This window comes from Sorex araneus, chromosome 2 (genome assembly GCF_027595985.1).
Source record: "Sorex araneus isolate mSorAra2 chromosome 2, mSorAra2.pri, whole genome shotgun sequence".
In the NCBI taxonomy this organism is placed as follows: Eukaryota; Metazoa; Chordata; class Mammalia; order Eulipotyphla; family Soricidae; genus Sorex; species Sorex araneus.
In genome coordinates, this window is record NC_073303.1 from 226,997,363 (window position 1) to 227,020,809 (window position 23,447).

The following is a 23,447-nucleotide window of genomic DNA, read 5'->3' on the forward strand; positions in this document are numbered from 1 at the left end:
TAAATCTCTTGACCTTCAGCATCACGGGCTCGATCCATATTTAACCAGTCAATCGAAGCATCTGCATACTCTGTTGTGCTTGCTCAGCAAAAGCTGGCATTCCATTAACTGTCACTGGCCCAATTTCTACCTCTTCCCTTTCAATTCATTTCTGCATCCATCTGTTCATTAAGATATTTTCAATTGACTGTCACAGCATTGACCTGTTCATTTTTGTAGGGAGGAATTTTCAATAACATTGTAAACAAAGCAAGGACATTAGTGAACTATATGGACATACTGTTATTCATTTATTTATTCTGTTATTCATTCAACAAATATATAAAGACTACTCCATGAAAGGCTCAATATTAGAACTGGGAGGAGGGGAGGGAGATACAAAGTTCTCAATGTATTTATAATCCATAAGAAAATTAGTTCAGGGGCCGGAGCGATAGCACAGCGGGTAGGGCGTTTGCCTCACACGTGGCCGACCCAGGTTCGATCCCCGGCATCCCACATGGTCCCCCAAGCACCGCCAGGAGTAATTCCTGAGTGCAAAGCCAGGAGTAACCCCTGAGCATTGCTGGGTGTGACCCAAAAAGAAAAAAAAAAAGAAAATTAGTTCATTCTATTACTGCTATGGATATATTGATCACAGGAGGAAAATCAAAAATAAAGAGAAAATTCCTTACAGTTAAAATTGAAGCAGGGCCAGAGAGATAGTATAGCTAGCTGGCAGGGCATTTCCCTTGCACACAACTAATCCTGGTTTGATCCCCAACACCCTATCTGGTCCCCCGAGTACTGCCAGGACTGATTCCTGAACAAAGAGCAAAGGGTAAGCCTTGAACACAGAGCAAGGAGTAATCCCTATGCACCACTAGGTGTGGTCCCCCAAACAAAAAGTAGTAATGAAGCAGAAACAGGCTATTCAAAAAAAATTTTGGCACCAGGGAGTAAACCTAGGGTTTCCACATGTAAAACATATGCTCCAATCCTTTGAACTATCTCTTCAACCCAATCTGGATAACTTTAAGAATATGATGAGTTAAATCAAGTGTAGGAAACCTTTTTTTTTTTTCTGAAAGGCCATTTGGATATTTAGTATATATCATGCAACAGCTACAGGAGACGGGCCTTTAACAAGAAATACTTATGTGTCTGTCCTGGCACTTACCAGGCACCATCACAAAATTTCTCTTTCTTTCCCTTCTAAATAACAGAAGAATTTCTCCTTCCCTCCTTCCTTCTTTCCGTCCCCTTCTTCTCTTTCTTTCTTTTTGGTTTTTGGGCCACGCTCAGCGGTGCTCTAAGGTGACTCTTGGCTCTGCACTCATCAGAGCAGTGCCTGGAGGACCATATGGGATGCTATGGATCAAATCCAGGTTAGCCATGTGCAAGTCAAGTGCCCTACACACTGTACTAGCTCTTAAGCCCAGATCACAGAATTCCTTAAATCTTTTATGGTCTGTGGGATGAACATTCCCCACCCATGACTTTAAAAAGACAGGTTGCCTTCAGGCAAACACTAAAAACTAAAGTCACTTGTTTGGAATTATGCACAAACTTGTGACTCGGGATTTCCTAAAATTAAAAAATTATATAGGGCTGGAGAGATAGTGCATTGAGTAAGATGCTTGCCTTGCAAGCAGCTGATTCAGGTTTGATTCCTGGCACCCCATGTAGTTCCCTGACACCTCCAGGAGTGACCTATGAGTGCAGAGCTAGGAGTAAGCCCTGAGCATTGTCATGTATAACCAAACCCCACCCTACCCACAAATATTAAAAATGTAACATACTTCTCTCTATAGAATGATTAAGTCTGTGAATCAATTTAAACATTTATTTAGAGGTTATACGACAAAATTCTCAGGTATCCCAATCCTACAGCAATAAGAAATCTGGCCTTTCTTATGTTTACTCTGCTTACTCCTTTTCCTAGCAGTTCATGATCAGGTATAAATAAAACACTGGGGAACAAAATGTGGCTCAGTGATAGAGTGGTAGTACCTCCTATGTTTAAGACCCTAGTTTCAATTCCCAGCAAAAGAGCAATGTTCCACAGCCACTGAATCATGCCAGTTCTGCACAGACGCACTACCCCCAAAACTCTATGCAAGAGATTTGATGATCTTAGTTATTTTAAAGTGCCTAGCACACAACACATGCTCAAGAAAGATTCATTTCCTCCTTTCTTTCCTTCCGTTTTTTTGGTGGTTGCTTCTCCCCCCGCCCCCAGCCCCCGCTTTTCTGGTGAAAAAGGATGAGGTAAAACAAGAACCAACAAAAGCTAGCACCTCTTCAGTATAAAAATATTGACAAGGTTTAAATCAGTTCTCATTGCCTACCTTGCGTCTGTGGGATGTAAGGAGACAGGAGTTTTGACCTTTTCTTTTCATATCCCTTCTGTGTGATATCCCCTAAAATAGCAAGAAACAAAAATAGGTTAGGCATTATTATTACTTCATGGTTGCTTACTGTGAAAATAAAATTAATTACAGAGTGTTAAAGAGTTACTACATATAGAGGAAGGAAAAATATAGTTTTTTGCCAAGGATTCTGCTATGTGTGGACTTCCCACGAGCCAGAAGCTGACTTTTTGTAGCAAACTATAGGATCTATCCCTGCAACAATCCATCAATACGTTGCATACCATGACACATGCCCAGGTTCCTAGGCATCCCTTGTTTCCTTTATATTTTAGATACAACAAGACAGAATGCTGCAAAACTGGCAGCCAAATGGTTTCTCTAAAGTTTCAGTTTGACCAAATGAAATGTAACTGACTTGGGAGATATTCAATTACACTGTTATACAGAACTGTCTAAAATCAAACTTCTAAGTAAGTCACAGGGAAAAGGGCTAATACGGCTGATCTCACTGATCTGTGGTATCAAGAAACAAAATAGGAGACTATACAGTACTGAACAATGACAAACACTGAGCCTTGGATTACTAGCAGTCGGGAAAGGGTTTCTCATCCTCAGCACTATTCTTTTATATAACCAGTGTTAATATTTAATGATAAGTAAAAGTTGGGGCTGGTATAAAATATTATATCGGGGCTGGAGTGATAGCACAACGGGTAGGGTGTTTGCCTTGCACGCAGCCAACCCGGGTTCAAATCCCAGCATCCCATATGGTCCCCTGAGCACCGCCAGGGGTGATTCCTGAGTGCATGAGCCAGGAGTGACCCCTGTGCATTGCTGGGTGTGACCTAAAAAGCAAACCCTGACCTATATGATCATGTGCAGGCATTCCAAATAAACTGAAGTTATCTTAAATATATTAAATGTAAAAAAGAAAATTACAGAGTAGCTATCACCAGATCTAATTTCTTAAAAAAAAAATATAATTTTGTAAAAAAATTCATGTAACATATACTTGTGTGTATATATGTATATAATAGTCTGAAAGACTATATACACACATTAAAAAATGTTATCCTGGGGGCTGGAGTGATAGCATAGCGGGGAGGGCGTTTGCCTTGCACACGGCCGACCCGGGTTCGAATCCCAGCATCCCATATGGTCCCCTGAGCACCGCCAGGAGTAATTCCTGAGTGCAGAGCCAGGAGTAACCCCTGTGCATCGCCAGGTGTGACCCAAAAACCTAAAAAAAAATAAAATAAAATAAAAAATAAAAAATGTTATCCTTAGTTAAAATGAGAAAACAAAAATTACTTGTTTTCTGTCGCCTGCCTGTTTTGTTCAGAACTTTAAAAAAAACAAAAGATTTTTAAATAGAAATGAATGGATCTTCAGATATAGTTGCTGCATGATGTCACAGTATATGGGGGGAAAGGCTACAAACTAAACAGTTCAACAGAGTAAAAGCAAGTTTTGGGATGAGTGGGGACCTTCTAAGCAACGCCAAGGGAAACTGGGACCACTTTTGGATACGCGGCCCAGCTGTGAGGGCCAGAAACTCCTGGCTCTAGCCCAGCAATGCGGTGCTACTCAGGTCCAGCAGGGATCAGGGCTACAAGCAGGGGTGCTTGGGGGCTATGTGGTGCTGGGGATCAAGCTCTAAGCCTCTGAATGCCAGGCACACACTCCAGTCCTTTGAGCTATCTCCCCAAGCCAGGAAAATAGTATTTTTACATACACACACGTACAAATTTTTAAAACTCTGATGTTTATACTCCAAAACATTCTTTTGCCTGCTTATACAGTGAATGTCTATTATTTCAAGAGAAAATAAATATTTCAGAGCTACAATCATGATTACTTATCAGGCAGTACAGATTTAACCACAACCCCTCACCTCTTTGTCTTGAGTGGAACAAGAGAAACTTTCAGAGTATTTTCTAATTACCAAATTTTTTCTAACTAGCAAACTCAAGAGTTTAGGTGATCAGCAATACATAACTAATGGAGATGCAAGACTTTAGCAAGGACACCTTCCTTATGTACGACATCACGTCTTTTGTTGCAAAATACACAATAGAACATCTCCTGTGTCACACTAACAAGATCTCCATCATCTAACTCTTTCTCTTCCCCTTCGCTCATTCCTTTCTCTGAAGTGGCCCAAAGACTAGTTTGGTTGACTCCAAACACAGGTGATCAAGTAAAGGTCTTCACAAGTATTTCAGTATTTAGAAACTCATTTGCTATCACTGAATTTTGATCCTAAGACAAATTGCTAGACACGGTACCTTAGATTGTTATCAACCGCTAATACCCTCAGCATTTGAAAAGTCAGTCAAGAGATTTTAATTCAAATAAGTCAATTCACACCATTAGAAGCATATATGCAAAGAAATGAAAACGCTTTAGAAGATGAACTGCAATGACAATGTGAGAACTAAGGGAACAGGCCACACCATCACTTAAAAATGTTCTCTGTGCCACCTGACACCATCATCTGTTACTTCACTGGCATTTGTTTACACATTGTGTCCCTACTCGACTGTGCACTTGAGGGCAGGGATTGTGCCTTGTTCATCTCTGTGGCCGCCTACAGCCTGGCACAATAAACACTTGTTGAATGAGTGACTGCATGAATTGATAAAATGGAGGCAGAAGAGAACAATAAATCAGTCACATGTACTTGGGTAGACCACACTGGGGGAAAAACAAAAAGGGGGGGAGGGTGAGGATTATGAGGAGGAGGGTAAGGGGAGAGGGGAGATTCTTTTCACTATACTAAGCTGAAAAGCCCAAGAAGAATTTAGTGAAGCAAAAATTTGCTGAAACTCAGCAGTTAGACCTCAGAGGTGGTCAGAAAAGCAATACTTGGACTGCCCATAAAGAACAATACATGATCGAAACAAACTCCACCAAATATCTATTTTACAATAGATATTTACAATAGATCCTTTAACAAGAAAGTTATGAGACCAAGACCAGACAAAAAGAATTCAGTTATCCCTCAGAATGAATGTTTTTTCACATTTCTGTCACTTCCTACTTTTAGCCTGTGCTTAATCCTTCTCACCACCTGTAGTTGAAAAGTTTTTGCCAACATCATGTTTTCTTTACTTGCCAAAGATTTAAGAATCAACTGTAGAATGTGTTAAAAAAAACAATTTCCAGGCCACTCCCATGAAGATTCTTATTCACTGGGTATGGATTAAAACCTAGATATCGGTGCATCTAACAAATGCCTTCAATGAATGAATGTTCAGAATCAGGCCAGTTTGAAAAGTGCGGCATTAAGGAAGCTTGGTGCAGGACAATGCTGCTGACTTCATGTGAGATGGGTCGAGTCCAGCGAAGAATGTTGGGGCTCTAATACTGCTTCCAGGGACAGCATGGAACTCCAGGTCAGACACCAACTCACAATACAGGCATTCTTACTTAGAATAGAGGTTTGGGTTTGGTTTTTTTTTTTTTTTTTTTTTGGCCATCTGGCATATGGAATGAAAAGGAGTGCCATAACCATACCTGTATAAAATTTGCATCAAAATGACACACATCTAAGTCAAACCTGTTGTGCAAGTTTTTGAGAACTAAACAAATAAAGGGAAGATTAGCCTTCCCCTCCCAGAGAATAACGTATTTCTCCACCCACATGTACACCTAGGACAGAAGTCACTTTCTGGATTCTGTAGCTACTGGCAGGTGTGGTGGCATCAAGGCACCGATCAAATAAGACACAAGCCCTGAGCAGTCTGAGTCTCACATACTGACGGGCTGTTTTGGCTCTTACCACAATCTTTACTAGTCAACACCGGCACATGGAAAGACCCATAGGTGGGGCAGAACAGAAAGAAACTATGTTCCCAACTTCTCACCACCAGGGATCAATAAAGGCTGTCGGGCACAATTAGTCCACAATCTTCCTCAAGCAGACTGACAGAAGGAACTATTCATTCAGCCTAAGCCTCTTTATTTGGTTGGTTTCTGGGACCCACCTGGCAGTGCTTGGGGCTTACTTCTGGGTTTGTTTTTTGGTAGTTGCTTTAGGATTCTTATCTCCCCAAAGAGATGTAGGGCAATGCTAAGTAGTTTTCAGAAATGACCTTAAAGGGCAACCATAGCAATTAGATGCTAAACAAACACAGGGCTTGAGAAATTCTGAAGTGTCACCTGGTTGTAGTTATGGCTAAACTTGATGAACAGAGGGAAAAGATTCCAGCCCAACTACATTCTAACTGCTCCAGTGGAAATTTAAAGCTGAGCTACAGCAACCCAACTTCAGAATCACCTGTTCAGAGATGGCAACAATTAAGGGGCAACTCTGGGGAATACACAAAACACTGAGCACCAAATGGATGACACCAGAATATTATGCCAAGAAGAATGAAACAGTACCCGAGTCTTCAAGAAGTTCCTCTTCTAAACAAATAATTACAGTAAAAGTGGTATGTATTATACTAGGGATTGAGCACCAAGTCCTATGGGAGTACAAAGGCAATAAAGGTGATAAAAATAATTATGACTCAATAAAAACAAACAACAAGCAAGTCCATAGATAATATTATCATCATTCCCATTTTATAGGAAATTCTGAGGCACATAAGTTGAAGCAGCTGCCCACAGGAATACCTAGTCAGGGGTGTAATCTGGCTTTGAACTCATTAAAGATCTGATTCCAAGGTTACTTCTCTTAGTTACCACCTCATATTATTTTCAGAGAGGAAACCCTAAATTCAGCTTCAGAAAGACAGGGAAGACTTCACAGAAGCTGCACTTGCCCTGGATCCTGAAGGATGATAGACACTATTTCTCAAGCCCACAGCTGTGAGAGTGGCATTCCTTATCGCATTAGAAGGAAATAAAAAATTGAATTCATAATTCTGTTTTTGATAGCTCTGGTGCCATTCTTTAGTGGTAGTCAAAAAGAACTTAGTATGGAATCCTCCAACATCTGAAGTTTAGGAATGATACTTATCTGTGGGCCAACAATTTACTTCCCTTTTTATTATGCCTTTATAAGAACACAATCATCATTCAAATATTTCAAAGTACTCTGACATCAATTTTTTTTGTTGGGGTCAGGGAGGGGTTTTGGAGGGGCACAACTGGCAACACTCAGGGCTTGTTCCTAGTTCTGTGCCCAGGGACCACTCCTGGTGCAGTTCAGACGTGGTTCCAGGGACTGAACTAAGGTCGGCAAGGAAAGCGCCCTACCTGCTGGTACTATCTCTTTGGTCCATGATATCAATTCATTCGATTTGACTCAAATTCTCTTGATCAGTAAAAAGGGCATTACTCTGATGCAAAACAAAAAATTGAGACATGAAAAGATAAATGTCAGTTTCAGGACACACAACTACACTTGTCTCATTGTTATTTGTTCATTGTTTTAATTGTAGGTGGTCCCCAAGTCAGATTCAATAAAAATATAAAACTAATCTATTGTTCATAAATGAGCAACATGAGATAAACAATTCATATGACTCACCCCAAATACAGATCCCTTTCCAGAAAAAAAATTTTTCCCAATCTGCCCACAACCAACTGGGTCCTACATGAATTGTCTCTTTTTATCATCTTCTAAATGAGAAAACCAACCAGGGAAACTTTGTCCAACTGCAGTTAAAATAGTCATTATAGATCACTACTCTATATTACACTAGTGAAGAATGTGCCTTGCTGTCTTGCTAATGAATGATTAGGAAGGAAAGAAATGAGGGACCACAGAGAAAATTTTCTAGAGTCATCACCTTCTTTGCCTGTATCTAATAAGCTTATTCTATCCTCTATGTGCAAAACTTAGACCAGGAAGGTGATGAAGGAATGTGAGAAGTACGTAGGACTGGGGTTATAGTTGTTGATACCCAAGGGCAGAGGTAGACAAAAAGTCAGAAATGTGTCTGAGAAAATGAAGATTGATCCTCACAAATATAACAAAGACAGGGGAATCAGGTCATGTCCAGGAGTCACTAGTTAGAAATAAAAAAAAAAATTATTAAATTTTATCCTATCCTCCTAACCACACTAATTCCATCCAATGAATTAGACGATGAAGCCACTCCGCCTCCCAACATCCCTGTGGAAGTTTTATTTAAGTTTGGGGGCCACACATATGGGTGCTCAGTACTCACTCCTGGCTCTGTGCTTGGGGAACCAAATGTGGTACCAGGAATTGAACTTAGGTTAGTGACATGCAAGGCAAGCACCTTGCCCCGGTACTATCTCTTCAGCCCAAGAGATGTTTTACATCTAAAAACTAACAGACACACACAATAAAACCTTAACCTTCAAACCAGCTACAAGGCATTTTGACTTTTGCTTGCTCTACATTTTTTCTTTTTCTTCTTTAAGTATCTGGACGGAAAGTGGTCAAGAGAACTCAAAAAAATTAAAAACTTTAAATTATTCTTTAAAATGTACTTTTAGACCATGGAGATTGTCAAAGGGCTGAGCACATACAAAGGATGTGGAAGACCCATGTTCCATCTCCACACCACATGGACACCTGAGCACCACTGGAAGCTACTACATTCCCTCCCCCGCAATCCAAGAGTGTAAGAGTAGCCCAAGTGAGCCCAGATGTGCTCCAAAACTAAACAACAAACAAAACTCTGTATACACAGGTAGAAAGGATAATGAAAAGATACTAATTTCATAGTTCATACAGAAATAAATCTGCTAAAACTAATCTGTCAAAAATAAGAAATTCCATTTTATATACATTTCCTTTTAAAAATATATATCAGTGTTATCTATAAAGCCTTCAATGGGCAACCTATAAAAGTTATAGTCTTCCTTTTGTTTTTGGAGTTTTGGGGTTACCTGGCAGTGCTCAGGGCTCTGTACTCAGGGAATCATTCCTAGTGATGCTTAGGTGACCAGAGATGGTTCCACGGATAGACCAGATCAGTTGTGCACTGAAGATATGGTACACTGGGTAGTGTTTGCCTTGCACACAAACAATCTGGGTTCAATCGCCAAGCACTTCCAAGAGTGATCCCTAAGAGTAGAGCCAGGGTAATCCCTGAGCACATTTGGGTGTGGCCCAAAACCTCTGTACAATGTAAGTGCCTAAATCCTTGTACATTCTCTTCAGTCCCTTCACTCAACACTGCTAGTCTGACAAAAGATTTTTTTTTTATCTTTTTTGCCAGACACTCAAATTTCCATTCTGGGGGCTGAAGAGAAAGTACAATAGGTAAGGTGCTTGTCTGTAGCAAATCAGAATTTGATCCCTGAGCCAGAGTAAGCTCTGAGTCCCCTTCCTGCACCCCCCCCCCAAAAAAAAAAAAAAAAAAAAACCAATTTCCATTCTGGGAAGTCCACTCACTTAGGACAATACCAGACACTTTTTACCTCAAGAACTGAAGAGTAAGTCCAGATTCCTTTCTCCCAAGATGCAAACCAAAGTTTTTGGCTTCACAGTTCTGTTTTGTAGGTCAAATACGTATGACTTCTTACAGATGGTATTTCACCCAAGGCATCAAGCAAGTTCAAACAAATAAAAAGCAATAGTTTATGAAATACACTAAGAAACTGAACTCTCGGTCTGACAACACCATCAAGTAGTTGGCTAAATTAGCCATCTCGTGCAAAAGGTATTTTCATTTGTCCCATAGAAAAACTACCTGCAAATAATAAATTTGCCATACAAGTGACAACAGGAATGGAAAGAATCCCTGCTGATATTCCAACATGAAGCCAACCCAAGTCTGCACTCTGCTGCCGCCATTCACTGGTTCCTTGACAAACTAGTGAACTGTTCTGCCTCAGTTTCATAATCGCTAAAACTGGAATAACTCCTACCTGGAGTACATAATGAGTCCTAAGTGAGAGAATAAATGCAAACATCCCTGGCACATAGCACACACTGAAATAGTTTTAGTTAAATTAACACCACCCTTAGTACCACCCTCAAGTACAAACAATAGCTTAATCCTTAAAAGGGTTATTTAAAAAATTCTAAACTGATAAGCTCTTTGTTTTTAAAATTTTTTTAAATGAGAAGGAAAGAATGTATTAAATGTCTCCAAAGGCACTTCACTGGGCTAGATCTTAACAATAGAAATCAACAAAGTTAGTGCCTTTGGGTACTAACTAAAAGAAGGAAAACAGACACCAACTAATTTGGGCCACAGCTGGCTGTGCTCATTGCTTACTCCCGGTTCTGCACTCAGGGATATCTTTTAGTGGTGCATGGGAGAACCATATGTGTTGCGAGGGATGGAACTGGGGTTGGCTGCATGCAAAATAAGTGCCATACCTCTTGCACTATTTCTCCAACCTAAGGCTTCTTTTTTTCCCCTCCTTAATTTGAGTTTCATCTTTAATTTTCTTTAGAAAATCAGAAAACTGTATTTGCAAGATGAAGAGGCAGTACAGAGTAAGGTGAATGCCTAGCATGAAGCCAATCTCAGTTACTTCCCTGGCATGGCATATGCTCCCCAAGCGCACGAGGGGTCACTCCTAAGCAAAAAGCAAGGGGTTGCCCTTGAGCATTAGGTGAAACCCAACATGCCCCTGCTTTAAAAAAAAAAAAGGTAGAACTATGCAATAATTGCCTCGGTATAGCTTTATACAACTGAGCAGTAAGTAATTCTATCAGTATCAACCCCTGAACACCAATTAAACAGTGCAGATGTTGGGCATTCTTTACCAGTGGGTTTAAAAAAGTACTGATCAAAATCAAAGTATGTTCTCATGCATGTTCAAAAAAATGAAGCAAAATTTTGAAACAGTTGTTGAATTTTGCTGGTGGCCAATGAATACTGCTCTGGAAACCAAAGATGCAAAGGGGAAACCTAGGCAGAGAGAAAACTGCTACAGTGTGTGGATCACAAAATCAGTGACTTGCCCAGGTCAGATAGCAGAGAAACTTTCCACACAAACAGGAAACAAGTAACAGATTTATAATTTCAGATTCCAAATGTCAAGAGACTGATATTTTCTTTTATGATCCAGGGTAAGCCGCACCATACTTCTCTGGGCCTCCGTTTCCCATCTGTATCAATGAGGGCTGAGCAGGTTCTCAAGCTGGTTTTGGTCAATGTCTGATGAATACCATTTCCCTGGCAGCTAAATGTAGCCAGCCAAAACTAAAAGCAGGCGATCATAAGCTGGATGAGCTCTAGAACAACTCTATGGATTTATGCCATCAGTGTGGGAGGTGGTAGCTAAAGTCTTGGGTGTGAATGATATCATGAGAAGGAATGCAGTGTGAGAGGAAAAGGACAGAAAAGGAATCCTGGAGAAAAAGAACATTTAAATAAGCAGAGGAAAAGAGATGAAACGAACACGGTGGGGAGGGAGATCAGGCAGAATTAGAGAAAACAGGAATGGGGGGGAAAAAGTAAAAAAGAGAAGCTGAATAATATATACTATCACAGATATAAAGTACAAATCAAAAAATACAGGCTAGAGAGCTAGTATGATGGATAGGGCGCTCGCCATGCACAAGGCAAACCCAGGTTCAATCCCCAGTACCCCTTACGGTCCCTGTGCCTGCCAGGAGTCATCCTTGAGCGCACAGCCAAGAGTAAGATTTGAGCACCATCAGGTGTGGCCCCAAAAAGTTAAACAAAAAAACAAACAAAAAACTGCTGGATTTGGCAGACTATCAATTACCCAGTTAAAAACAGTTTTAAAAGAACATGACAAAAGTATATGGTATAGAAGAATGGATAACAGATGGTCATTACAGAATTTTTTCTTGCATTATGTTTAGCTACAAAATGAATGATATGGGGTGGCATATCATTGAAGGCTAAAATGAAGGACAGGTCCTTTTTCCCTTAAAAATGGACAAATTTTTATTATTTAGAAAGAGCTATTAAAAAAGAAATTGAGAGCTGAGGAGATAGCTCAAAGGCTAATAGTCCATAGTTCCCAAGAATGCTGGATGTGACCCCCAAACAACACTCACAGGAACATCCACCCCTACCCCAGCACATGTAAAACAACAACAACAACAAAAAAAAAGATAAAAAGATCAGGGGACAGAGAGACTATACAGGTTTAAGATGCTTGCCTCGCATACTGTCAATTTCCGTCCTATACCAGTCAATTTCTGTCCTATACCACATATGGTTCCCCCCCAAACACCACCAGGAGTGAGCCCTGAGCAGAGCCAGAAGGATGCCGAGAGCACCACCAGATGTTCACCTCCTCTCTCCCCATCCCCCTCCCAACAAAAACCTAAAAAGATTAAAGCACTAATTTAATCAATCCTAAAAACTTCCTAGGTACAAAGCCCTACTTTAGAGTAGAAGATGGACATAGGCCTGAAATTCACTCATGCTTATTCCTCTCTTCCCAAACAACAAACTGAGCAATGAGGTGGTTACAAAGAAGCTGATGGGAGAGGCTGGCGGGCACTGAGGCTTCAGCATTCACAACGCTCAGTGCAGTGTCAAACTCAGGACCTGCTCTATCTTCAGTGGCTGGGGAAGTGACATTGAAACTCAGACCTAACAAACCAAGACATTTAAATACCTGAAAGGAGACAATAAAACAAGAGAGGGCTATGGGTATACAGTGGTATTCTGCAGGTCACTGTAGATTCAGGAGTTTATTATAAATCAGAAAAAGTCAATGAGGGGCTTTAAGATGTAGAGTAACAGTATCAAATAAAGCACAGGACAGGTCATTGATGAAGACAGAGGTTCTTGAAAATATCAGGAGTAAGATTCAGATCTGGGGCACTAGATCTTTGCAGGGCCCCTCAGCCCATTCTAAAAATGCAGTGTTGGGGGCTGGAGCAATAGCACAGTGGGTAGGGCGTTTGCCTTGCACGCGGCCGACCCGGGTTCAAATCCCAGCATCCCATAGGGTCCCCTGAGCACCGCCATGAGTAATTCCTGAGTGCAGAGCCAGAAGTAACCCCTGTGCATCGCCAGGTGTGACCCAAAAAAAGCAAAATAAATAAATAAATAAATAAATAAATAAATAAATAAATAAATAAAAATGCAGTGTACATCCCTGAGAGTTTTATGGGTGGAAAACCGTAACCCTGAGGCAGAGACCAGGGGACCTAGGAACCCTGGAGCAATCAAGTCAAATAGGTGAGGCAAAAAGCTTTTGAATCCCATTATACTGAACAAATGTTATTCATTTTCTATGTTATTCATTTCTATTCATTTTCAAGACACAGAAAAGGGTGGAAAACCACACTAGTGAGACAGAAAAATGGCCAATGTGTAGGTGTGATGTATAAATAACGTAAGTTATAAAGTTCTATAGGAGGAATTAGAGGGGATGGGAGAGAATGGGTGTTGGGTTCCTTATTGAACTTGAGTCCATTGTGAGTCCACTGTAAATCAAAATAAAACCAGAACCTCTTTTAATTAAAAAGTCTAATTCCTACCATTAAAAATAGATAAAAATAACAGAATTATATAAAGTTAGTAACCTTCTAGGTAAAAAAAAATGCTCTTGACTAGAGATCACACTTCTCTGAATTACATCTATTCTGTATGAACAATGTTTTGTTGAGTTAATGTTATAGATTTTAAAAACCCTAAGGGGCCAGAACAATGAAGAACAAAATTTGAGGTATACTGGCTAGGACCAATGAAATTTGGGATGATAAAGAACCGGGTGATTAATGGACAACGTCCAGATTACTTGCACAATAAAATTTTCATGCTGGAAAAAAAAAAACACACTGGAGCCAAAAGAGAAAGTACAGGGGAGGGTGCCTGCATTGCATGTGACAGACCTGGGTTTGATCCCCAGCACTCCATATGGTTCCCTGAGACTATCAGAAATATTCTCTAAGTGCAGAGCCAGAAGTAAGCCCTGAGCACCGTGGGGTGTGGCCCCCAAACAAAATAAATTTTTTTAAAAAATCACACCCTCCTACAGAATGATAGTTTATAACTGCCACGAGAACCCCTGTATATGACCAAACATGGTCAAAATCTGGATGGTACTGTGACTCCAAGAAATTTCCATCCCAAAGTCCTCCTTCCCTGAAAAATCATGAGTATGCCTAAGCTATTCCCCTCTTCATTTAACCTATAGAAACGGAAAATGTACATAGAAATATTTGCTCCTCACTCTGGGATATTCTCACACTCTGCATGTGCACAAATACCTTTAGTAAACTGACTTACTTCAAAACAAGGCTGCTAACTCTTTGAGTAGGCCAGCACTCTGATTCTCCAGTATACACTGTTTGTCATAAATCTTATCTCTTATGACTCAAACTTGAATTCTTTCCCGTACAGGTCAAATGAATATCAAACCCAGATAGGGATCTAATGACCATGGGTTTTGACCAGGCACTTCCTGCATTAGTAGGACTTGAATGACATCTTTTGTTCCAGGAAAAGGCATAAAGATGGGTAGGTTAGGGCCACAGCAATAGTAAAATGGGTAAGGTACTTGCACATGGCAAACCCAGGTTTATTCACCACATGCTATAATGGTCCCTTGGACGTGCCAGAAATTATCTCTGAGTAGTAGAGTTCCGAGTACAGCTGAGTGTGCCCACCCCCCAAACAATATAAAACAAAACAAAACATAAATAAGTGTAGATGCTGGGAGAGAACCGGGGATTTCTCTGATAGTTCCGAGTCTGAGAACAATGAAGCTCTACCTAGTTGAAAACATTGAAGTTTCTGGAGGGGCATGGCATGAGGAATGGCAGATGGGCCACTTTATTCCTTCCTGGATCAGGGACCATGTCTGGCAAGCTCAGGGAACCATACAGGGTGCCAAAGATCCAACCAGGGTTAGCTGCATGCAATGCCTGTGGCCTATCTGCTATCACTTGTTTCATCTTTTTTTTTCTTGAAACCATCAAAAAAAAAATTGGGGGGGCAGACACAACAGCAAGACTCAGAGTAGTTACTCCTGACTCTGCACTCAGGGATCACTCCTGACAGTGCTTTGTAGACCATATGGGATGCCAGAGATTGAACTTGGGTCAGCACTGTGCAAGGCAAGTGCCCTAGCCAATGTATCACTGCGCCAATCCCTATTTTCATTTTTCACTTTCCCCTCCTCTTTGCTTTGACAATGGCTGTTGTTACAGAGATGACTAGGGCTATATACCTGCCTGGTGGTGGTACCCACACACTGTTAGCTACTGGGCTCACCTGGGGTCACACGCACATCAGGCTGCAGTGCTTCTACATTTGGCAGCAGTGCTCACTGACATGGGGTCTCTGCTGTACTCACACACGTTAGCCACCCACTCTCTCTAGCCTCAGTGCTTAAACATTTGGGCTGAGAAGCTTGTAGAAAGTGTACCCCTTGTGTGGTGCTCTCACAGACTTGGCTGTGGTGGTAACAGAAACTACAGAAAATGCTTGTGGCTCCTAGAATTACAGGCAGCACAGCTGTCAGGACTACGCTCAATGCCATGTGGGACAGTGAGAATTTTAACTCATGACCATATGCTCACAAGGCAGATCGTCTGAAGTCACTGTTCAATTTCTCTGGGCCCCCAAGGATGCTTTTTTTTGGGAGGTGGGAGTGTATCTATTGCCCCTTCTTCATTTATTCAGTTCTTAGATCATGCTAGAACACATTCACTTTTTAAAGCACTGATATTATTATTCAGTCTTTAAAACACTCCTGGTGTTTTAGCAGCATTTAATTGTTATTATTATTATTATTATTATTATTATTATTATCATCATCATGTTTAGGGGCCATATTCAACAGTGTTCAGAGGTCACTCCTGTTCAGGTGTCATGCCTGGTATGCCCAGGGGGACCATATAAAGTGTAGGGATTTGCACCTGTGTCACTACTGCAGTCTCATGCGAGGTACACACCTTTACCTTTGTACTATCTCTTCAGCACAATATACATTGGTTTGCAACAGCATAGAATTTCATAGGTAGAGAAACTATGAATCCCAAATTTCAGGTGAGAAACTAAGGCACAGAGAGATTAACTGACCTACACAAGGAAGCAGGAGAAAACTTTTTAAGGGACAAGAGGGGGATAAAAAAGAAAGAAAAAATAACAAGGAGGAGATCCAACTTCCAACCAGATGGTCCGGCTGCAGGGTCCAGACTCGTTTAAGTATTACTCAAAGCTGCCTAGTTTCGTTCAAGCTCTTTACTGAGAAAGACAAAAGAGGTAGAAGAGAGAGACTTACCAATAATAAAAAGAATAAAGAAGGTACATGCTCTGGAACTGATGGAGACAACAGTCCCAGCTCTGCTGGCTGGCTGTGTCTGAAGACAAATTAACCTTCTGAAGTCTCAACTTCCTCAACAAAAATATTAATATATGGAATGAAGAGATGATTCATGCAAAGTCCTTAGAGAAAGTGCTCCATAACAACTGGTAGTCTAATGGTAGAGGGAGTTAATAAAGAAATATACTGTGCTCCAAGCACTTCTGAGGGCCAGCAAGACAGAGCAGAACTTAAAACAGTACCTTAAGCAGTTTGTGATTTCCTCCAGCAGGCCCCTGGGAGAAGTGAAAGATCTGAATTATTTACATTTTTCAGATTTTTGGGCCACAATTGGCTGTGCTTGGGGATTACTCCTGGCAGGACTCAGGAGACCACATGGGGTGCCAGGGATCAAATCCTGGTCAGACACATGTAAGGCATGTGCCTACCTGTGGCACTATCACTCTACTCTGGCCCTGGGTCTGAATATTTTAACTAGGCAAGTTTAAAAGGAAACAGAAAGAAGCTGAGAGATAGTAGAGGGGTGAAGGCACATGCCTTACATGTGGTCAATTGAGGTTCGATCCCAGGAACCACATGGTCCCCCAACAATGCCAGTTGCTATGCACCTAAAGGTGTGGCTCTAGAGGTCCCTGGGGTACCATTAGGTCAGCCTAGTAATCCCTGGAACCAAACAGTTGGCGCAGCACTGTGTGCTCGGGCTGTGACACTGATCAGCAGGCCCCACTGGACAAGAATCACCAGGAAAAGCTTCTGAGCAATGTTTGGAAAACTGACCCCATAAATAAATAAATGATAGGAAATAGCAGTAAATATGAAGGGGTCTAGGCCAGGAAGTATTTATCAATCAAAAATCAGTCAATAATAAACGGCTGCTACAGAAATGATGTGCAATGATACTGAGAAAGTTGGAGAGGCTCAAACCTGGTGAATGACTGGCAGACGGATCACTAGGAGAGGACGAAGAATGAGAACAAGGGAATGAAGAAAAACAGACTTTTAGAGCCAGGGGGAGAAGGGAAAGGGAGTTCCTAAACTTAACAGTACCCACCCTGGGTCAGATGTCCACAGACGGCCAGATGCTCTTCCAAGAGAAGATTTAAACTAAATAGCTGGGGATGATTATTTGTTAAAGATTAAGAAAAAATAGCCCATATCCTTCAATGTATTCTCAGCCAAAGAGTAAATGTTAAGCATCACCATTATTCTTTCTTAGCGATAGAGAATCCTTGAGATAGGGTAGGCAAATAAGAAAAAGGCTAAGAAGACCCAGTGTAAAAGCTGCCCATGACATTTTAGCAGTCTAAAAGCTGAGGTTCTCAGAAACTAAAAATAAATACATGATGAACTACTTACAAATTTATATAAATAATTGGTGCTTTTATAAATACCTACAATGAGGCACCAGTGTTTAGGTGCTGTAACTTTTGGTTTGACTGATGCAGTAAGCTTCTCTATTTCCATAACATGTGTGTCTATTGTTTCCCTAGAGATATTTAAATCTCCAATGCCATTACAAAAAAAAAAAATCTACTTCTTTCCTGCAATTTCACTTGAAGGGAGCAAAAAAAGAACAAAAAAATCCTTCCTAAAATAGCAGCTTAACAATGGAAGGAATACAACCTCACAGTTTGAACAGATATTTCCGGTACTTTATTCAATTTACTAACCACAATCAAAATTAGGAATTTAAAAAAGGGGGAGGGGGGAAGACTGCTACTTACTCTAAAAAACAAACACTCAAACATTGTGCTTCCCTGCATTCAACCTCCAAAACACTACTATATATCAGAACATAATATTTTAAAAGAATAGCGAATCTTGAATATTGTCAATACATGCAAATGTGAATATTAAACAGGACACACATTCTTCTTGACAGTGGTGATAACAAGAAAACTGATTTTTTTACATTTTATTGTTTCATATGAATTTCAGGAGTGTCTGATCAATTTCTTTGAAAAATGTCATGGGTATCCTTATAGGGATCGCACTGAATCTGTATAATGCTTTGGGGAGTACTGCCATTTTTACAATGTTAATTCTCCCAATCCATGAACAGGGGATGTGTTTCCATTTCCTCGTGTCCTTTTTTATTTCTTGAAGTAGCATTCTGTAGTTTTATTTGTATAGGTCCTTTATCTCCTCAGTTGATTCCGAGGTGCCTGATTTTCTGAAGCATGACTGTGATTTTACAATACAAACATATTGTTCCTAGGAGCTTCTTGGTAAAGGCTCTAAGGTTCTTGAAGTACAGTATCATGTCATCTGCAAATAGTGAGAGCTTGATTTCTTCCTTTCCTATCTGGATGCCCTTAATATCTTTTTCTTGCCTAACAGCTATGGCAAGTACTTCCAGTACTTTTATTCAAGAAGTGGCAAGAGTGGGAATCCTTGTCCCTGATCTTAAGAGGAAAGGCTTTTAATTTTTCCCCACTGAGAATAATGCTTGTCGTGGGTTTGTGGGTATGAGGCTTTGACTATTCTGAGGAAAGTTCCTTCAATTCCCATTTTGCTGAGAGTTTTCATCATAAACAGGTGATGGATCTTGTCAAATGCTATGGCTTTTACCTTTTTTTATTGATATGATGGACTATGTTGATCGACTTGCAAATGTTTAAACCACCCCTGCACCTCCTGGATGAATCCCACTTGGTTAGGGTGTATGCTCTTTTAAATGAGTTGTTGGATTCTATTTGCTAATATTTTGTTGAAGATCTTAGCATCCATGTTCATCAGAGATACTGGCCTATAATTTTCGTTTGTGGTGTCTCTGTCTGCTTTTGGTTTGAGGGTGATGTGTGCCTCATACAAACTGTTTGGGAGTATTTCTATTTCTTGAATATCCTGGAAAATCTTGAAAAGGACTGGCAATAGGTCCTCTTTAAATGTTTGGAAGAATTCACTAGTGAATCCACATGGACCTGGGCTTTTGTTTTGGGGAAGACTTTGATTACTGTTTCAATTTCCTTGATAGTGATAGGTCTATTCAGGTATTCCAGATCTTCTTGGTTCAGCCTTGTGAGGTTATAGGAATCCAGGAATTTATCCATTTTTTCTAGGTTCTCTTGTTTTGTGGCATGCAGACTTTCAAAGTAATCTCTGATAAACTTTTGAATTTCTTTGGTTTCTGTTGTGATATCCCCCTTTTCATTTTTAATTCGGTTTATTAGGGTTGCCCCTCTCTCTTTCTTGTTAGTCTTGCTAGTAGTTTACCAATCTTGTGTATTTTTTCAAAGAAACAGCTCTTGGTTTCACTGATATTTTGGATTGACTTTTGGGAATTCAACTCATTGATTTCTGCTCTAATTTTTTATTATTTCTTTCCTCCTACCTGGTTTGGGCTCCTTTTGTTGGTAATTTTCTAGGATCTTAAGCTGTGAAGTCAAGTTATTTATGTGATCCATTTCTTCCTTCCTGATAAACGCTTTCAGGGCACAAAGCAACTCTTAAACTGTATCACTGTATCACTGTCAGCCCCTTGCTCATCAATTTGTTCTAGTGGGCACCAGTAACGTCTCCATTGTGAGACTTGTTACTGTTTTTGGCATATCAAATACGCCATGGGTAGCTTGCCAGGCTCTGCCGTGCAGGTAAGATACTCTTGGGAGCTTGCCAGGCTCTCTGAGAAGGGTGGAGGAATAGAACCCGGGTCAGCCACTCTTAAACTAGTAAAAATTATCTACGGTACACATTACAAATCTTTAACTAGGTTCAACAGTGCAAGTGTTAATATTCTGATAAATACTGTTTTTATAAAAAGGTTTTAAACACATACACACAAAACAAAGGTTTTAAACACAATCAAAATGGCATTTCTACATTGTTCTTATGTTTATTTTTATTCTTGAAGTTAAAACATCAACCATTTGATTTGCTAAGGGTTTCCCCAAAAAGATATTATCTAAATAAACCATCAGTTAAAAATAGATGTGTGAACACAAATTCCAATTACTGATCTGCCAGTTGTAGAAGGACTACAGCGTGGAAATAAGTGAGCTGTTCAAGCAATGATGCTTTTCCTCTGTCTTAAAGTAAGAACTTGATGTACCAGAGCCATTAGTAATTCTAGGAAATTTTCTAACTTTCAAATAAAGTGATTCTGCTTTTACTGATTATAATCAAACCTGCTTCAGTATAAGACCATGTTTGAGCAAAAGATTTTGAAACTACTGAACGAAGAACTGAAAGACAGAAAGCAATGAACTTCTTTTTAGAAGTAGAAAAGAAATGTTGTCAAATAAAGGAAATAAGGGAAGGTAAAACACCGGCAAGACCTGATTTTCTCGCCTGGCCAAGGATCCCAGGCCCTGAGGCTGTCTGGGCCACCTCTGCACATGGACAGCATCAGGCTTGAACTCAGCCTCACTGAGGAACGCCCCTGGGAAAGTGATTTAAGTCACTGGGTCATCATCTGGACCCCTAAAAAGATCTGATTTGGTAGGGGGAAAAAAAGTAATGAGGGGATGCGCAGGAGACCTCGGAATGGGGGGCATTACCGGCGCCTCTCTCCGCCCAGATGTGATCCTGAGCGGCCGCACACAAACGGCTCCTCTGTTCCTGAACACCCATGATCCCGGAGGCCCACTAACTACTTTGGTCACCCAGGGGCTTCTTGCAGAAATCCCTCTAATGTAAACTAAGCTACGGCCCCATGCTGCCCCAGGAGGGTAAAGGTTTTTCTCTCTTGGCCTTTCCTTTCGCCTGTGGTGTGGCGACTGCCATCTTATAAGGCCTACTAAGGAGAGGTACTAGTTTGCAGTGCTGCGACTTCTAGCAGTAATTTCTCTGGACTTAATTACTAAAATACCAGAAATTCAAAACCTCATATGCTCTTCACTCTCAGCAATGGAAAACAAATTATCAAGTGATGCCTTTTCGGCAGGTCTGATTGTTGGGGGAAAATTCCAAATAATAATAGTGAGTTTTCTGTTGAAATATTGAATGTAATCAAAGTAAAGAGAAAGTAAAGTGAAAATCATCAGCCACACAGGCGGGGGGTGGGGGTGGGATGGGAGATATACTGGGGTTCTTGGTGGTGGAACATGTGCACCATTGAAGGGATGGGTGTTTGATCATTGTATGACTGAGACTTAAACCTGAAAGCTTTGTAACTTTTCACATGGTGATTCAATAAAAAAAAAAATTAAAAGAAAAAGTAATGAGATTATATTTTAAAACATTTTTTTGAAGAGGGACAGAGTTTTCCACTCCACTCAACCAACTGCAATGAGAGGATTGTATACCTTTTTACAATAGGTAGCACACACAATGAAATTCAGTTAAAAATGCTTTCCTTGATACACACAAAAACTTGTACCTGCATGTTTAACATCAGAATTACCCATAACTGAAGAGATAAAAAAAAAAAATCAACTTAAAAACAAACATACAGAGGCTGGAAAGAGTATAGTAAATAGGCCTACTTGGGCTTGATCCCCAGCACTCTCAGGAGTGATCCCTGAGTGCAGAGCCATGAGTAAGCCCTGAGCATCACCAGGTGTGGCCCCAAAATAAAACTAAACAAAAGAATTAAGCATGGGCATATGCTACAATCTGGTAATCCTTGAAGACAGTAGGATGAATAAAAGAAGACAGTCAGAATACCATATTTCATTTAATTCCACTTATATGAAACATCCCAAATAGGCAAATTCATAGAGACAGAAAACAAATTAGTGACAGTTACTGCCTGGTGGATGTGGTGGTAGTGGTGTAAGGGGGAAAGAGGATAGGAAGTGATTATTAAGGATGGGTTTCTCTTTTTTTGTTGTTTTTGTTCCATACCCAGTGATGCGCAGGGGTTAGAGCTTGCTCTGCACTCAGGAATTACTTCCGGTAGTGCTTTGGGGACCATACAGGATGCCTGGGCTGGACATGAGCAAGGCAAGCACCCTGCCTGGCCCTGGAGGAGGTTTCTCTTGAAGCTGACAGAAATGCTTTAAAATTTAATGATTACACAACACCACAAACTAATTTAAAAAGCAATGGACTATATTTTTAAATGTGTAAATTATGTAGCATATGAATTATAGCTCAATGAAACTTTCTTTGAAAATGCCTCACTGGATCTAAAATTTAATAAATTGAAACACTGTAGCACTGTTGTCCCGATTTGCTCCAGTGGGCACCAGTAATGTCTCCATTGTGAGACTTGATGTTACTGTTTTTGGCATATGGAATTCGCCAGGCGTTGCTTGCCAGGCTCTGTCGTGTGGGCAGGATACTCTCAGTAGCTTGCTGGGCTCTCTGAGAGGGACGGAGGAATCTAACCCAGGCCAGCCTCGTGCAAGGCAAACGCCCTACCCGCTATGCTACCACTCTAGTTTTTCAAAATATTTTGAAACACAGCTTTTCAAAATATTTTTAATTTTAGAAAAGACTAAGTATATATAAATTTCTAATTATCCACAATAATTTTTATTTGGCAGTTCATTTTGTTGATTTTTTTCTGATCATTATATATAATAGATATCTTAAGTCTTGTACATCTAGAATGATTTACCTACCTACCATATTTGAGGTATCTTAATTGAACACAACACTCAGTTTTCTGTAGAGTTTCACTCTTACAGAACTCTAACATGCATATGCTTCTTTTTTATTGGAGGAGGGGTGATTTGGGCCACACCTTGATGTGCTCAGGTTTTACTCCTGGCTCTCAGTTCTCAGGGATCATTCCTGGCTGTGCTTGGGGGGACCATACGTGGTGTTGAATATCAAACCCTAGTTGGCCACGTGCACAGCAAGTACCTTACCTACTGTACTATCTCCCTGGTTTAAGAATATGTTCTTTTTAAACAAACAGAGTACTGACCACATACCAGACAATAATTTCAAACAGGTAGCATATAGACTACTTAAACTGTGAAGAAGCAATCACTTTATTTTTTCCAAAAAATTTTTATTAAAGCACCATAAATTACAAAGTTGTTGATAGTTGGA

General features: G+C 40.3%; 1 protein-coding gene across 2 annotated transcripts in view; it reads right to left on the minus strand.

Moving 5' to 3' along the window:
* The window catches only part of DIP2B (disco interacting protein 2 homolog B), a 248,270-nt gene that overhangs the window by 121,084 nt on the left and 103,739 nt on the right, over nt 1-23,447 (minus strand). For both annotated transcript variants that reach the window (XM_055128597.1, XM_055128596.1), the window contains exon 2: nt 2,331-2,402. In XM_055128597.1, the coding sequence (XP_054984572.1) occupies nt 2,331-2,402 (72 nt within the window). The remainder of the gene's footprint in view (nt 1-2,330; nt 2,403-23,447) is intronic.